The sequence below is a fragment of the Anas acuta genome, chromosome 3 (genome assembly GCF_963932015.1).
Source record: "Anas acuta chromosome 3, bAnaAcu1.1, whole genome shotgun sequence".
Classification (NCBI taxonomy): Eukaryota; Metazoa; Chordata; class Aves; order Anseriformes; family Anatidae; genus Anas; species Anas acuta.
The window spans coordinates 94,070,634-94,088,325 of record NC_088981.1 but is presented as its reverse complement, the minus strand read 5'-3'; the positions used below and the strand labels follow the sequence as shown (position 1 = coordinate 94,088,325).

General features: G+C 43.1%; 1 protein-coding gene across 3 annotated transcripts; it reads left to right on the top strand.

Annotated features, from left to right (window-relative positions):
• The first annotated feature begins 8,607 nt into the window (after nt 1-8,607).
• On the top strand, nt 8,608-17,397 carry TMEM14A (transmembrane protein 14A). 3 transcript variants are annotated; one of them, XM_068678414.1, is made up of 5 exons: nt 8,608-8,820; nt 10,700-10,785; nt 12,265-12,366; nt 15,706-15,793; nt 16,780-17,397. In XM_068678414.1, the coding sequence occupies exons 2-5, from the start codon at nt 10,710-10,712 to the stop codon at nt 16,817-16,819; spliced, it is 306 nt and encodes a 101-aa protein (XP_068534515.1). In that variant the 5' UTR covers nt 8,608-8,820; nt 10,700-10,709; the 3' UTR covers nt 16,820-17,397. The 3 variants fall into 3 exon arrangements, with proteins under 3 accessions (XP_068534515.1, XP_068534513.1, XP_068534514.1); XM_068678412.1 differs by lacking the exon at nt 8,608-8,820 and adding an exon at nt 9,411-9,444; XM_068678413.1 differs by lacking the exon at nt 8,608-8,820 and adding an exon at nt 10,000-10,069.
• Nucleotides 17,398-17,692: the final 295 nt, after the last annotated feature.

Below are 17,692 nucleotides of genomic sequence, written 5' to 3'. Positions count from 1 at the left end.
CTGACTAAGAGGCACGAGAGGTGCCGTGTTTCACAGCTGTATTTATGGTGTCACCCAGAATTTTCCTTGCATGTCTATCTGCAATTCAAATATGTACCCTGAAAACATGCTGAAACAATAGCAGCCACATAGCTCAATCCCACACTGTTCAGACCACCACAAATTGCACTGGGCTGTGAGAAAAGGCGATTCGTCAGCTAAATTAAGACCCCAGAACTTATCCTTTCTAGAGCTAATAGCTTTGTGTACGCTTAATACGTTACATTATCAATGCATCTCACTTCCATTCCCAAAAGCTGAGGACTCTGTTATAGATCAAATCATTAGTTACGCTGTTGGCCAGTCACCACAAAACCCAGGCCAATTGCTGACAAACCAAATCCATAACTGGCATCAATACTAAATTAATCATGTAACACGTGGCATTTGTTAGCGCTTCACTATGTTGTACACAGTCTGGTTATTTCCTGACTCCAGGTCCAGTTTCAATCTCAGCTCTTCATTTTATGTAAAACGTCCAAAAAATAAAGTGATCCAAATGTCTGTATTACCTCGGAAAATGTAAACTGTGGGAGCGTGAAATGTAAATTCTTCACCATCCAGTAAAGCACCGGGCCCAGATGGCTGCTCTACTGAGTTTTTCCAATGATCCAATTTGCTGCTTCTGTCTCATTGATGATCCCTTTATTGAGAATCGTATTAGGTGTTCAAATGACATTTAGTAAAGCAAACGTTAATTTTATTTTGGGATGCTGGAGCCTGAATGGGGTCTGGAAATAGATTTGCTTGTCCACTTATTACCTCCAGCCATGCGGGATGAATATCAAAGCCCTTTCTGGTTTGAGCAGCATCACTTGTGTGGCTGGAGCCAGCTGCTTGGCCTTGTCCCTTGCTGTACCTCCCGAGGATGGCTATGGACTTCGCTATGGACCCAGTAGGGATGCACAGTCCCCCTTTGCCAATAGCCAATGCAATGACAACTGTGACGATAAAGATGTGTCCAAAGTGTGTGGACTGCACACACCAAACTGCCTGGTCAGCATCTGCCCAAACTGATCATGTTACAGAAGATAACCATCAGCCAGATGAAACAGTCATCAGGGATTTACAGAGAGACTTGACACAAAGCTGGAGTCAGTCTGAAAGGAAGTATAAAAGTGTGAAAACTCTTAACAGGAGGGAAGGGGGGGCTTATGTTTTCTTCCAGAGCACTGATACCAAATAAATTCAGATAAAGAACAAATTCATGTTCAGTGATTCACCTCTAAGCACAGATGAGATCTCGTAAGATGAGATCTGCATGCAATATTTGCCTCAAAATAATTATTTTGAAGTCAGGCATTACACATCTGGTTATTTCTCACCTATTTCCCGTGTGTTTACACACTGATGCTACATGGTGAGCTTTCGTAATTCTTAAACATGTCATTACACTTCAGTCAGCACTCAGTGTTGCCACCTTGTTTTCCCTTTGAGCTATCTGTGAAAAGAATAAACCGGGCTGGACTTGGGGCTCAGTTACCACAATCTGACAGGGATGAGAGTCAGCTTTACTTAAGTCGTGCTGAAAAATTGAAAAATCAGAACCTAGCAGTGTGAGTGGTTTTTCCATGTTGCAGAGTTTCTGTAATCATATAACGTTTTTTCTTTTTTTTTTTTTCTTTTTTTTTTCTTTTTTTTCTTTTTTACATAATTCAGAACTTCCTTTTTTTCTGTAGGACGACAAATCTTTTCAGTTGTACCCATTTAATTGGCCTGGCCAATTCTCCTTCCTTCCATAGCTGTAATAACATACCCCAGTATTCCCCAAAGCCTGTTTTGCTGTGCATGCCTGGATATGCTAGTCAGTACTAATTTGCTATAACCCTGCTGTCCTGATTTTCCCAGACTGCGCCAATGCAAGCACAGACAGTTTGGTCCACAGTGTGGATGGCCCCGAATATAGCACAGCATGGAAGCACCAGCAGCGACAGCAAAACCTCTGTGCATCCTTGCAGTATGGATGTTGCCTAACCAGGAAGGCTCCAACTCTTATTGAACAACAAATTTTGAACAACTCGGTAAAGGAAACAACAACCCCCCAAAAAATCAATTTCTTGGCTGAGATTATAGCTGGGTATCCCAGCCAAAGATAATTGCATTTCACGAAATTACAAACCTCACATGAGGGTTTATAGTGGAAAAATACTGACAAGCCATTGTCTGCAACGTTATATTCACAATGCTGTAATTACAGCTTTGCCATAACGAGTGTAACTCTGTGGTCAGAAAGATGGCAGGAATACAATATTTGTCCATGGAATATTTCTTCCTTCATAGATGTCTGGCTTGAAATCTGGAGTTTAAGCCACAGTATTGTTGGCATAATTTTTCCCATATATCCATATTTTGGGGCTGATTTATACAAATGTCTTAACTTGGCTTCTCCTTTTAGGTGTACAAATGAAAATTACTTCATTTTTTCCATACTTGAACAATTGCTCATAAAAGCAGACATGTAAACCCCTTCTACTGTCTGATGTTTATAATCCTCCCTTTGCACCCACAATGGTGCTCCCTCGGGTATTAGCCCCACAAAGATGAAGACAGCTTTTTTCTCTTTTTCTCAAATTAGATTACCGCTTTTATAAGGCAAGATCCCCGAGGTCACCCTAAGCTGTGCTTCTCCAGGCCTGGCTTGGCAGGAGACGTATCCCAGCCCACGCTGCCTGATGAGAAGCACCATGAGATACCAGCCTTACGCCCACCAGGGACTCCTTCACCACATGGCTGAGGAAGGCTTCTGGCTCATCCGCACTGGAGGAGCAGCTAAAAAATCCTCAGCAGAGACCAAAGATCTGGCTCCGCACCCAATCAAGCATGAAATATAGGGCTGCCTAATAGACCCTGGTGTAGCTAAGTGTGGGACGAGCTTTGGGAGGAGGAGGAAAATGCTTGAACTGTTAAAAATATTACTCCTGATAGGTCTAGCAAACGGATTGGAAATTGTTCCTGGAGGCTGCTGAGCAGTGGGTGGTCCTCCTTCCTGGATGTCCCAGCTCTAATGATCTCTGAAGAGGAAACAGGGTCAGAATCTCACTGGGAAAGCAGAGGAACAAGAACATTGCTTTGAGGGCCCACGGCTGCTCACCACTTTTTCTCAGTAGTACTTGTGTAAGCAATACTCCCCATGCTAACGTGATTAGCTAAAGGCAGAAGAAATACTCATAAAAATAAAGGTTGGGATTCATGCCTAGAAATGTGTCTAATCTGGCACTCTCTCTCCTTCAGCTGCACTAGATCTTTTCCAGTAGAGGACTCCCAAATAATATATCCAAAACGCACGGGTATCCTAGGGGAAAATTCTTTGACAGCTTAAGACATCTTTCCTGGGGCAACTTCATCAAGTTCAGTGCAGACAGAGCAGGAGGATCCCAGGAGAGTAAGGCAACATCAGGAGGGCTACAGTTTAGTTCAAGGGGCCCTTTCTAAGTGCTAATAGCATGTGTGTTGTCCTACAACTACTTGTTCCTCAACAGGGTACAAGGCAGTGGTGGTGGTCTAAACATCAGGTTTCACCGAGGTAAGAGAACCCTGAGATATTACCTTTGAAAACAAAATGAAGTACTAAGTCTCCTACCAACATCACATTTTTTGCTCATATGCCTCTGAACACAATGTCAGGGCTCTGTACAGGACATGAGGGTTGCCCTGGTGGGTTAGACCAACGTCCAGCTATCACCAGTGTCATTCCTCCAGTTACAGGAGATGCTACTAAAAAAGACCATGCAAGCCTGCCCACTTTATGCATGTCCCTTGTTCTCCTCCAGCATCCACAACCACTGCATTAGTGATGCTAGAGAGCACATCCCTACTTGTACCTTGAGTATCTCTTTATGAACCTGTAGTCCATTTAATTCAGCTTCTTTTTCAGTCTGCTGACCTACCTGCTCCCAAAAACCTCTGCTAGCAGTAAATTCCTCAAGTTAACAACCTGCCACATAAAAAGTATTTCCTTCTGTCTTTTCTAAAGCAATCTGCTATTGGTTTCAATAAGTGCCCCCAATTCTAGTGCTGCAGAACTTGGAGAATAACAATGTGCATTCAACCTACCCACTGCCTTCATTTTGTAAATCCTGACCATAGCCACCCTCTCCAAATCAAAACCCCTGCTGCAGAGTGCCCCCCTCCTGTGTACCCCCTGAGAGCATGGCACGTGGGTTTGGGCAGGACAGTCCGTCAGCCTTTCACTCCCCTCTTCCATGCATGAGCAAGGATCCCAGGGACCATCGGCTCTCCACGACTGCAATGACAGAGCAGAAATGTCAGCAGTAAGCGATGCCCTTTTCCACTTTCCTGATGATTTATCATAATTACTTGGCACAGAGTTCACTGAGTGCCAAAGCTGGTTCATGGGAGGGACCGAGAATGTGGAAGCCAGCAACTGAAATAACCTCAGTTATTGTGAAATCACAGCTCAAGCCACTGTCTGTGCACCCCGTAAAGGCCAGGATCTCATAGAGCTCTTCCCCTTGGGAGAGATGTATTTTCCTTTCCTTTCTGTTTTGGTGTGAGAATGATCTGAAGGATGTCTATGATTTGGGTATACCTGTTCAAAAGACCACTAAATTGTCTATAGTGGACTTGAGCAAAGATAGAGCTCAAACAGTGTCCATCAACTGATGTCTAGGAAAGAGTAAGGACAGGGAATGCAGATATGAATTTTCATCCTAAAACTTTCCTACCTTCAGGCTATTTTGCAGCTCAAAGAAGCTGCCTTGAGGCATATACAGTTTTAAATATGCCTTGGTGCTCCTGCTAGAATTGGGAAGGGCGAGCGATCCTGTGCCTGTGGGCTCAGGCAAGCTGTTGTCTGGCAAATTTGTCTCTCAGTGTGTGAAGCTGCAAACAGCCCCTCCTGTACCAAGCACACAGTGCTGAGAGGCATCAGAGACCTGATTTCTACCACAGGACCACAAATACTGCCAGAGGGGTCTGAGAGCACACGCACGCACACATTTCCCTCCTCCCTCCCAAGAAACTTTCATCTTCACGAGTTGCTTTCAGCCAGCTACAAACAACACACAATGACAAACAAGCCGCTTCAAATGAGTCTGAAATCCCGTGGGGTTTCACTCCGACTTCCTGAACGACCCTTAAATCCACATATCTATTAAGAAAGATGGGAAATGTGGGACAGAAGCCCAGCACAGCTAGTGGTCCTAATCTGGGTTTATTTAAATCCAGGATTCCTGAGGCACTGAAGGGAAAAATCCCCATTTCTTCAGGAGACACATTCTATCAGCTTTTGAGAACTCAGTCGGGAAAAGCAAACCTCTGTGCCGATGAGAACCCAAGGCAGCTGGATCACTCACTCTTAACCCCTGCTACAGCCCTTTGACCATGCTTGGTGGGCAGAAACCATTTTTTTTACACATGCTCTGTCAAATCCCTGCATATCACAATCACATTCTTCCATTTTGTCCTCCTTAATCCCTCCGGTACTAAAGGCAGCAAGAACCCAATAATTCTGGAGCTGTCACCATAAAATCCTGCTGGATATTGTCAGCCTGCAGGGTCCACGTGGACATGTACCTTTATTGAACAAAATAAGGGACTGGAAAGGAGAATCAGAAACGAAGAGGCCCTTTTGGCAGTGAGCCTCTAAATTAGAGCACCAACTCCACTTGATCTCACTGTGTATGTCATTGATGAAGATATTAAACAGTACTGATCCCAGGACAGGCCCCTGACGGACACCACTCGCCACCAGCCTCCACCTGGACATGGAGCCATTGACCACCACTCTCTGGGCATGGCCTTCAAGCCAATTCCTTATCCACTGAATGGTCCACCCACCAAATCCATCCCTCTCCAATCTGGAGATCAGGATGTCATGTGGGTCTATGTTAAAGGCCTTATGGAAGTGCAGGTAGATGACATCGATCAGTCCTCCCTTGTCAACTGATTCAGTCACCCCATCACAGAAGGCCACCATATTTTTCAGGCATGATTTGCCCTTGGTGAAGCCATGCTGGCTGTCTAGGATCACCTCCTTGTCTCACTTGTGCCTTGACATTGCTTCCAGGAGGATCTTTTCCATGATCTTTCTGGGCACAGACGTGAGGCTTACCAGTCATTAGTTCCCCTGATCCTCTTTTCTACCCTTTCTAAAAATAGGAGTGATATTCCCCTTTTTTTCCAGTCACCAGGGACTTCACCTGACTGCCAGGACTTTTCAAATATGATGGAAAGAGGCTTGGTGACTACATCAGCCAGTTAGCATTAAACCTTACTTACAAACAGTCTTCAGTGTTAATATAGGAAGACCAGCAAAACCTATAAGCAGCTTATAGCAGGAGATGGGTCTTGTGTGTGATCCTTTCTGCCAGTACCCTAACAACAGGTAGCCGAGCAAAAACGTTCAAGGAGAAGGAGATGAGCTGTTACATTTCAGCCCAAGCCCTTCTACTCTTCTTGTTTTATGCAAAATACTTGTAAATCAAGACAGAAGTGCAGCCTTTCTCTGGAGAGAGTATATACATTTGGACGTGAATGCAGATGGGCCTAAAAAAGGCATCATATTATCAATACAGATGGAAACTTCTGGGCACTGCCTGTAAAATATTGAGAAGCTTCCTGTCAATATATTTATCCCTTTCTCTCTTCAGGTCTCATTTTCATGAAGATGAAAAGCATATCCCTGAAATTAAAGCAAAAAATAAAAGCTGCTTTTCCAAACCAGAGAGATGCTAGAAACTGTTCAATGAAACAGTTCTGTTTATAATGGACAAAAACGTGTATTCTCCCCTAAATTCATCCTTGTAGTTGGCTCAGCTCTTGTAAATGGAACTCTCCAAAAACAAAGCAAACAAATCATAACATAAAACAAAATAACCAAAACAAGCTAAAATAAAACAGCTGGAAGTAGACACCCAACAGGGGAAATTTCAGCTCAAACTGGCAGTTAGGAACAACTGAAAATGAGAATAGAAAGTGCTGAGCAACATTAACACTAGCTTTGCTGCAAGCTCTGTTATACCTCGCTGTTAGGACCGCGGGGTATGATTTGCCATGTTACCAACAAACTAATTGAATGAATTCTCCTCCCACTAAAAACCTCCCCCAGGAGAGGGAATGGTTTCACAACAGACAGTAGTTTAAGTAACAGCTTAGGGAAAACAATACCAAATACGTTTCATAATTGAAAGTGTAGGAGAACATAACAAGCAGAGTGTAATTATGAGAATTCAAATTTAGCCCAGACTTCTGGGCTATCCAGTCATCAGTGTGGAGTGTCATTGAATCAGTAACCACAACTGGTCATTATCCTGTAGGTGCCAAGAGACACTGCATTTGTTCCTCTTTGGAGCCACCTCAGACAGAACTATATGATTTTACTCAGTTTAATCCACTGTTTATTTTGCTGTGCTTTTCAAGAGCCGCAAGTCTCAGAATACATCATAAAGAAATCCAAGCTATCTGGACCTCAGCTTCACAAATCCTCTTTTGGTTTGCATTTTGGAGCCGTCCTGCCCTCAAGTGTCCTGTGCTTGTTTTCCAAAGTCGCTGTACCTTTCCTCTTCCTTCCCACAGACACTTGTGAGATAAGGAGAACGGTTCTGTTTTCCACTGAGCAGACAGACTTGGACAGCTCGCATGGAGTGGGTTTGTGTCCCAACAATTAAACGCTAACAGAAAAAACAAATGGAACGTTAGTAGTGGAAATTAAGTACGTTAACCCTAATGAGAGTACTGATTCACTTTCCAGCGAACTCTTTGGAGCGGAAAACTCCCACACCTTTAAGCAAAGACATCTAAAGGAAAAACAAGGTTTTGGCAGGGATTCTGAAATGACCCCTGAAGAAGGCAGGTATCCAAGTCCAATTACATGGCATTGTGCGTCTCTCCCTGTGGCCATGCTTACGTTCGGCCTGCTCGCAGGAACAATGGGAAGCGTGGGGAATGTCAGAGACAGGCACCCCTGAGCTGAAGGACACGTCCCGCACCGGTCGAGAACAGCTTGTTTGAGAGAAAGCTAAAGGAATATTGAGGGGGATGAGAAAAAAACGTACAAAAATAGCCCGTAGTGGAACAGCTCCAACAAACAAGGCCAGCAGATGAGGAGGGAATCCGCTAGAATAACCACGTCAAACGGCTTCATAAATGAGCTACATGTGTAGCATCAGAGTCTCGGGGTTTAGGTCTGCTGCTTTCCCTGGACAAACAAACAACATCAGCATCCTGCCTGCGTGTCTGCATGCAGACAGCCCTCCGCTTGTAAGGATGCGGGCCAGGGACCAGGGCTGGCTTGGGCAATTACCACAGGGAGGAACAGCCCTGTGTGAAGGGCTGCGGGAACAGCAGGGACCAGCCTCCGTGCTGGGTCGCAGGGTGGCTCTGAGGGGGGTTTCAGACTTAAAACCCCAAATTAAAGCCCAGATCCTTCTAGCTGCAGGTCGAGGACTTCCACCAAGCAGCAGACGACCCTCGCAGAGCCGTGGGCTGCCGCTGAGGGGCGCAGAGCCCCGCTGCCCTCCGTGCCACCCCAGTCTTGTCCCCACATTTCGTTTTTCCTCCCCGTTTCGGCCAAACTCCCCCAAACACCGCTCCCCCTTCATGGCCGCGCCATAGCGCAGCTGGGTCCCGCCGCCATGATGGCGGCAGGCGCCCTCCAGCCCCTTCGCTCCTCCTCGCTCCTCCTCGGCCCCGCCGAGGGGCACAAACCGGGGAAGGGGCAGCGAGGAGGGAGCCGGGGGCACCCCGCAGCGCCTCACGCCGCCCGCCGGCAGCGGGGAAGGCGGAGCGGAGCGGAGGGAGGGCGGAGGGCGGCGGGACGAGGTACGGGGAGAGCGGCCGGGGGGCGAGCGGGCGGCGAGGGGAGGCTCCGCTGCCTCCCTTCTGCGGCCGGGGGCTGCCCCGCAGGCGGCTCCTCGCTGCCCGCAGCGGCACCGGGGCTGCCGAGGGGGAGCCGCCGCCGCCAGCGGGAGCTCGGAGGTTGGGGCTGGGAAGGCCGAGGCCCGGCGCCGGGCAGGGCTGCAGCGGGGAGCCGGGCAGGGCCGGGGGCTGGGGGAACGGGGAGCGAGGGGGCAGCAAGGGGGTGGGCGGAAGCCAGGCTCTGGTCGGGTCCTGGTGCAGCCCTGCGTCTTCCTTCCCCGGGGGGTTATGGACAATATAGGGCTCGCTCTGAGTTGCTTGTTTTGATATTAAAAGCTTGGCATGAAGTGACGAGTGTGTGCGTTTTCCTGCTGCCGTCTTAACGCCAGACACGGTGCCGCGGGTGGAAGGAAGGGTGCACTGAGATTGCTGTGGGAGAAGGAAGGGAGCGGTGGGGCCTTCCCGTGGGTGCTGTGCGTGACACATCACGTTTGTCAGGCGTTCGAAGGTCGGTTTAAGTGCCACCTGTGAAAAAGGGTTATTTCTTAGAGCTACTGCAGGTCCTGTGAGGTGCTCCACACGACCAAGGTGGGATGGCTCCCTTCCACCAGGGCTCCTGCAGGGACCTGTCCCCGGGCTGGGGAGCAGGGCAGGGGCCGGGCAGCAGCACAGTGAGGGCTGTGGGGCTGCTTCAGCACCTGCCAGCCACTGCCCCTCGGGGCTTTAGTGCTGTGAGGAGCAGCTGAGGGAGCTGGGGTTGTTTAGTCTGGGGAAGAGGAGGCTGAGGGGAGACCTCATTGCTCTCTACAACTACCTGAGAGGAAGGTGTGGGGAGCTGGGGGTCTCCTCACAGGTAACCAGTGATAGGACTAGAGGGAATGGCCTCAAGTTGCAACAGGGGAGGTTTAGGTGGGAAATGAGGAGACATTTCTGCTCAGGAAGAGCAGGCAGGCACTGGGACGGGATGCCCAGGGAGGTGGTGGAGTAACTGTCACTGGGGGTGTTCAAGGAAAGGTTGGATGTGGTGCTTAGGGACATGGCTTAGTGGGTGACACTGGTCATAGGGGGATGGTTGGACCAGATGATCTTGGAGGTCTTTTCCAACCTTAATAATTCTTTGATTTAGGAACCAAAGGAGTCAGTGGTACAGGGACTTAAACGTGCTTCTGGAGAACAGAAGCCCAGCTTCAGACCAGGTGTCATAATCTAAAAGGTATAAAAAAAGACATAGATAGGATAATGCTTTCGTATATGTGTATGTATATATATTTATACATACATACGCATACATGCATGCACGCACACACACATATATATATATATAAAACATGCCCTAAACAGCCTGTGTGAACTGTCTGGAAACTTTGGGAAGGCTCCGAAAACTTCCCACTTCATGCTGGTGTTGTAGGGCCTGTGAGTACGCTTGGAGTACGCTACATACATCCTGGTTGAGAGAGCACTAAGCTGTATACTCAGCACATCTATGTCCAGATGCAGCACATGTGTAACAAATCTGACACTTGGGGTAGTGTCAAACTTATTGCTTTAATATGTTTTTTGTTTTGTTTTGTTTTGTTTTTGTCTGGGAACAGCCTGACAGAAATATGTTATACATAACTATATATGTTATACTGAGCGGTAAGGAAGAGCATCAGTTTGTGCAAAGATGATACAACAGCTAACAGACACACCTTCATCCTTTAAATGTTTTGACACAGTAGTAACACAATAATCAAACACAACGTACAAAAGTGTAGTGTTACTTAGAACATTTTAAATAATGATTATTTTACTAGGAGGAATGAACTTGTTTGTCTACAGTTTCAATATGTTTTTCCTCCAGGGTTGGGACCATGGCTATTGACTGGATTGGATTTGCATATGCTGCACTGCTGGCTGTTGGAGGTGTTGTAGGATATACTCGCAAAGGTAAATTCATATACTCGTAAAGGTAAATACTGGTACATTGAGATTTGTCTGTCTGAGTTTCTTCTCTGATACACTTTATGAAAAAGAAATGGTGAAAGGCATGAAACGTTTCCTGTAGTGAACACATCTGTATCTTAAATCCAGCCTGCACTGCTATAAATTAACTGAATCTCATGGAATTTACTTGGGTCAGCTTAAATGGTCACTTTTTTCTGTTTATCTAACTAATGAGTTTGTTTGCAGGGCAAAAAGCTGCTGTCATGTTATTTTTGACACTCGGTATATTTTGGGACTTTTCATTTCCTTTAATCATTTCTGTCTTAAACAGAGTAGATTATCGTTGATTAAAATTTGTTTTCTTCAGAGGAAAATCATCCTGGATTGATTTTGAGATTTCCAGATGCACACCAGGGAGAAAACCTTTTATTTGCTTATTCTGATCTGGTGGTTAATTATGTCTTGAATTTTTAACGATGTTAATTTTCATTCTAAGGTAAACATGTAGGCTTTAGATTATCATGTGCACATTTCCTGTGTTCAAGTCGTTTTTGTAGTGCTTTCTATGAACTGGTCCAGCTAGCGGCGTCCTTCCTGAGCTGAGCACAGCATCCCAGCAGAGGTCGCAGTGGTACTGAGGACAGGCAGCCTGAGCTCCAGGCTCGCTGCCTGTTAGCTGTCCCGCAAAGAGCATGCCCCAGCAGCACATCACTCTTGTTCACCATGGCATTGCACCAGGAGCTGGTACCCAGCTGGTGGTATCCGTCATGATTCTTGGGATTCGGGATCACTGTTTCCCTGCATAGTTTGTGCATGCTTTGGTCCTAGAGACATTGTTTTATATCTTGACTTTTTGAAAACACTTGTGTTTTTGTTTTGTTTTGTTTTGTATTTTCTTTTCCTTGCTCCCATCTGCACTCATTGAGTATCCCATTCACTTGTTCTCTTCTCTTTTTACTAGTTGGTCAGTCCTTGTGGCAAATATGATTTTTCTCTTGGTAATGATTTCTGTTTTCCTGTAGATTCTTAATTAATAACATTCAATATAACAGGACTGGGAGCTATATGACATCTGGGGTTCTAGATTCTTCCTTTATAATCATTTTGGGATCAGATTAACCCAGATATTGCCAGCTCTGCTGATTCTACACTTATCGTGTGGTATCACGTAAAATGCATATTCGGAAACCAAAGTATGTTACTGAAACTCTAAACTTTATGAACCAGTTTTATAATAGCACTGTAGGAAGATGTCAAGTTAATTTAAAAAGCTGTGTTTCTTCTTCATTGCTATGCAAGAGAATGAGTAAGAAGGGTTACATAAATATTGCCTCTCTATTTGCACAGGGTGAGTTGGCTGCACAGTGGCAGAAGCAGCTCTGTTTTTAAAATATTTGGATAATGCTGTGTCGAGAGTTACTGTGTACAGCCTGAGCTTCAAGACATTGTATGGAGAAATAACATTTGAATGTTTTCTTGCAGGTAGTAAAATCTCTTTAGCTGCTGGTCTTACCTTTGGCTCTGTGGCTGGTTATGGAGCTTACTGTGTGACACGTGATCCGAAAAATGTGAAGATATCATTGTGTAAGTGTTTTACTCCAGTAAAAAAAAAAAAAAAAAAAAAAAAAAAAAAAAAAAAAGGAGGTCACTGAAGTGCCTGTAATAGTCTCTTTGAGAGTTGTGACCATGTGTGAGTTTAAACGTTAATTTTTAAATAGAGTTAGACACTTTAGCTTAGCTTGCAGAATTCAAGAGCTCAAATGTGGAACTGTTTGCAAGATAAGGCAGGTCATTCGCACAAAACCAACAGGTCTGCGCTACCACCTGGCAGTGCCTCCTCTTATTAGGTGGTTACGTAACGCTGTACATATTGTGAAATCCAGCTGGGAAACATGGAAGAGATTTCTCATTAGAGATATCTGCGTTATTATCTCAGTATTATTATCTCACTAGAGATAGAGGTTAGAATTTGTTTTGAGAAGCAAAGGTGGTGCAGGATCTGGTCTTGCATAATGCAGCATTTCCTCGACTCTCAAAGAAAGAGTTGACACAGTGGTTTTCTTCCGCCAAGAAAGGCAGGGTACAAGCTATGCAGTAGTTGTCATCCTAGCAAGCTTGCCATGAAACCCACATGGAGGCAAGGAACTAGAGTCTCTAAGGGGTACAGTATTCACCTCACATAACCAATTTGCAATAGGAGTTCTTGGGAGCTCGTGTCACTCATGGGTTTAGTACTGATGGTGAAGCTGTGTTTTCCCATGCAAAAATACAGTTAAGATACATTTAAGCCAGATTGTGTGAGCCCACAATCACTTTTTCTGACTGTAGTCAGAACTTACAGTAGAGTGTTTCTGCTGGCTTTATGCTTTAAACCAACCATAGCTATAACAACTTTCATTTCAAAACAAAGTTGAATAGCATTACTAGCAAAGTGCTTTCACACCAACTGGGTTTTTAGCAAAGGTGGTCATAGCATATTTGATCTTCTCCTCAGTGTCCTAAAATTGGATATTCTAGTTTTGCAGTCGTGATCTTGCACATATTACTTGTCCCACAGTTAAAAAAAAATATGTAAATCTTTTTTGTAGTGAAGACACAACCTACATGAATTTGTAATCATTCATTGTGACATGCTTTTAAGCAGCATCCAGTATTGTACTTACATGGGTCAGTGAAACATGAATTTGGATACAGAATTAGCGGAAGAGAAAACAATTTTTACTAAATGTTGCTTGTTTCCCAGTCCCCTGATTTTAAAAGGACTAATATAAACTTTCTACTGATCTGCTTATGAACATCAGATCAATATTGTTAGTGGTGAGCTGTTCATGTAACCATAGGCATGGGAGGACTTTCTCTCCACTGGAGAAATATGTAGTACTAATTTAATAGGCATTATAGCAATGCAGATTAGATAAAGTTTGCTACATCTGCACTAGAAAGTTCTTAATATGTAGAGTAAAAAGAATAGAGTCTGTTAAAAGAAAAGCAGAGCGTTTTCACTTACACTTAACCTCCTGAAGTGCCCAAAGCAAGTAGAACACAAGTACAAGAGGGAAATTAAATGCATGGCAGAAATCGACCACTCTGAACACAGCAACCAGTAGGGTAAATTGAATTGCAGTGTAGAATGAAACTAGTACCCCAACCTGTAAAAGGTTTGGACATTCTAAAAAAAATCTCCCTTCAAAATTATAGTTATCCATAGTACCTTTCACCTACTCAAGAGTCTCATACAATAATGTAAGTAGTATTTTAGTATTTTAATTTCTTGTAAGTTGTCCTATCTGCAAAGAATATGTGGCATACAGACTGGAAGCAAATTTCTTCAGTTGCTTTATAAATATTTTTTTCAAGCATTTTTCCACTCCTGTGAAATGAAGTCTGTGCTTTCTTGAATACTTTAATGAAAGTTTATGTGATCGCAGTAGGTGTAGAAATTCAGTATGCAACAGTTAGTGCTATTGAGAATGCAACTTGTTGTATCTGACATACTGAATTTCTGGGTCTGATTTACTGAGCTTAATATCTATTGGATTTCTTTGATTTCAGCTGAAATAGTGAATGTCTTGCACTTTTGAAAATCAGGTTTAAAAGACGAACTTCTTAAAAAATCGCCAGCACATTTGCAAAGCCGAATATTAGTAACTGGAAGAAAGAACATTACAGGCTAGACATGCTTTATAGCTTCTAATTAACTGTAAATATACTCAGGGCTCTAGATGAGACACACGCCGTGGAACAGTCTGCTCTTCAGACATTCCTGAGAGGATCAAGACTATGGGACCAGAAAATAAGAGAAAGGGATAATGGAGCAGGGTGCCCTTAATGAGCGCACATGCTTAGCTGGTAGAGTTTTCTAAGATGTGTGTAGCTGGCAGAGCTTGTCGTATAATGTTAGAATGAGTTTAAAACTGATTCTTGGCTACTGTGAGCACAGCTCTGTTCACAGGAGATAGTGGAGCTGGAAGAGAGTTAGCAAGATGGTTTAACTGCTCCATAAAAATGGAGGAGATTTATGCAGCTGTCATTACTTCAGCTGCAAGAGTGATAAATCATAGCTGCCCGTGCTGCCTCTCTGCCCACTTCTAGGAAGCATTTCAGGTGACGGTTCTTTAATTTAGCTGGCTACCTTTGCAGTTTTATCTATTCTTATTAATCTTCTCATTTATTTATGTAGCACTCTGTAGTCATTAATTCAATTTGAAATCCCCATGCCTGGTTGCAGTTCATTGCTACCTCTGTTTTTAGGTAGAAGAGCTCCAGGAAGATAATTCCTTTCATGATGTTTGTTCTCTGCTGTTAACACTGCATCCGATGCCCTCTTGGGCTGTCCACCTCTTGTTACTGGGAAGGACAAGAGGAAGGCTTCCTTGTAGCAAAGGAGATGGCCATATTCTGTAGCAAAAATAAGTAGCAAAGCTTCAAGTCTAGTTTTTCAGGCTTAGCAAATAAGAGTGAGCATTCTAAAAAGAAATTAGATAAAGTTGAATGCTCTAGCTGCTGGAACTGCTAGTAAGAAAAACAGTTGCGTTGGTCTAGGGTGGTGGGATTTATGAGACATTGTACCTGTAACTCAGCATAAATGTTAGTGTTACAATGAGGATTCTTCATATACTTCATTTGTAGCCCCACGAATGTAGATACGGAGGGATACACTTCACTGTCTGACAGACTTGCTTAGTATCTTTAGCGGATTTAGCATTCTGCTGCACCTGGAAACACTATTTGCTGCTGAAGGAGGTCCAGCTAGAGAATTTTGGAAAAGCAGGAATGTTTTTATAGACTTTTTTCTCTGGTCTAATATTTTATTAAACTGCATCTCATATCAAAACATAGCAATGACCTTTGATAACTCTCCGTGTTCCTGAAAAGTCCACTGGGAAAAGTGAGAACATAAATATATTGATTTGCCTTTTACAGTTTCAGCTTTTCTTTTGACCCTTATCATGGGAATGAGGTTCAAGAGGTCCAAGAAATTAATGCCAGCTGGACTGGTAGCATGCCTGAGGTAAGCATCTATTGAGGATCTTAATGTAAAGATTTCACTGATTTTCAAATAGTTGTCACCCAACATCCAGTTCAGGCCAGTGTCAGTAGAGGTTACTGTTAACAGAAACTATGAAAACTAAGTGAAGTGAGTTTAGAGGTCTCGCTCCCATTTCCACTAAGCAGCTCTTTCATCTCACAAGGCAGATACATCAGAAACGGGCTTTCTCAGCAGAGAAATATTAATTAAATATTAATGCCTATCGATAAGGTTTTTCGAAGAACCTGAGGTAAGCCTCAGTGTTTCCAAACAGACATGCATAAAGCCAGACATCAAATGTCATACAACATCTTAACATCTTTTTAAAAAAAAAAAAAAAGGAAAGAAAAAAAAAAAAGAAAGAAAACCACTTTGACGTAGAAGTACTACATTCAAAAGTACTGGAAGCTCAGCACCTGCTAAAACTGAGATGTTTTTGAGCTGTCCTAATCACTTTGGTCAGTATTACTGCAAATTATATTACTAACCATCCTGATTTCTCTAATGCTGCTGTTTATTTTGATATTCTGAAAAACTTAATATTCTGTATTGGAGAAAGTTGAAACCTTTTTTTTTTCTCCCCCTATGAGTGAATAATGTATTTTTTTTTTTCAACTCTAAGTCAGAAACTGTTTTTTGAAGGAAGAATGACTGTCGCTTCTTTGTCACCAGACTTAATGTAACTCCATTAACTGATTTATTTGTAATGCATACAGGGAGGAAAAAATCAGATGCAAAAGTTTTGAATCAGGACTTAAACTGGAAAATATTATTTTCTGTTGTGGATCTCTTTTCAAGCCTAGGCAGACTGTTTCAATGGACACTGAGCTCTAGATTGAGACATTGTGAAAATTTGTTTACTACAGGCTCTAGTGTCAGATATTTGTAAATGTGCTCTTATTTTATGAAGACTTTCATTGTTTGTGCACAGCCATACTTATAGGCTTTGTTGTGCTTTGTTTTTACAGCCTTCTGATGATTTTGAGGCTTGTTTTTATGCTGATGTAGGAGAATTTAGCAACTTAAGAATCGAAGTATGACTGTCACACCCACCTAACAAAGAGGCAGGCTCTCCGTACTTGAAAGACAAGTTTGAACACAAGTCTTAATTTGCATTTATCTTTTCTGTAAAAAATCTGTACCTGTAATTTAATTGTTGGCACTTGCTGGTATTTTGCAAGTTTTTTAAAAAACTGAAACAAATGTTTTGTTGATGATGTGTTTTGATCTTCCATTTAAGCAATCTGTTAACTCAAGGGATCTATACCTGTAAGTTTGATAGCTTTCAGAGGTGCTGAGCACCCCAGGAAATTGCATTCGTCTTGCACTGTATCTCTGAGATAACATACACATAAATATCTCATTATGTTAAAAAGATAAATTGTTCTGAACCATAAATTTGTAACTTCTGTAATTAAGTAATCCATCCTAATCATATTGTCAGTTAGTAATCAATAAAGACGTGTGCCTGTACTGTCCAATACTGGAAAACCCACATTCCTTTCAAACACGTGCATCTTCTTCCACTAATTCTAAGTGTAAAAATTTTTATCAGTGTTCAAATAAAACAAAAAGTTCAAAGCTTCTCTCAGTTGTATGTACTGTACCACGTGCCACTGTGGCATTAAGGGACATGGTTTAGTGTCCCTGTTGTTATATATATATATACATATATATATATAGCATTACAAATATATATATACTTATATAAAAATAAGTATATATACTTTTATATAATTATGCTTATATAAAAATGAGTATATATTATAAACATTACTATAATATTATAAAGGCCACCTATCTCTAAGCACAGACATCACATCTTAATGCTGCACAAATCCATCGGAACACCAAGCTTGTTATTCTTGGCAGGAGCCTACA

What these genes read in the sequence shown, in the direction of transcription:
- TMEM14A (XM_068678414.1), top strand. Translation starts at nt 10,710, where the DNA reads ATGGCTATTGACTGGATTGGATTTGCATATGCTGCACTGCTGGCTGTT. An exon ending in TGTAGGATATACTCGCAAAG is followed by an intron (nt 10,786 to 12,264) that starts GTAAATTCATAT and finishes GTTTTCTTGCAG; the next exon opens with GTAGTAAAATCTCTTTAGCT. An exon ending in AAATGTGAAGATATCATTGT is followed by an intron (nt 12,367 to 15,705) that starts GTAAGTGTTTTA and finishes TGCCTTTTACAG; the next exon opens with TTTCAGCTTTTCTTTTGACC.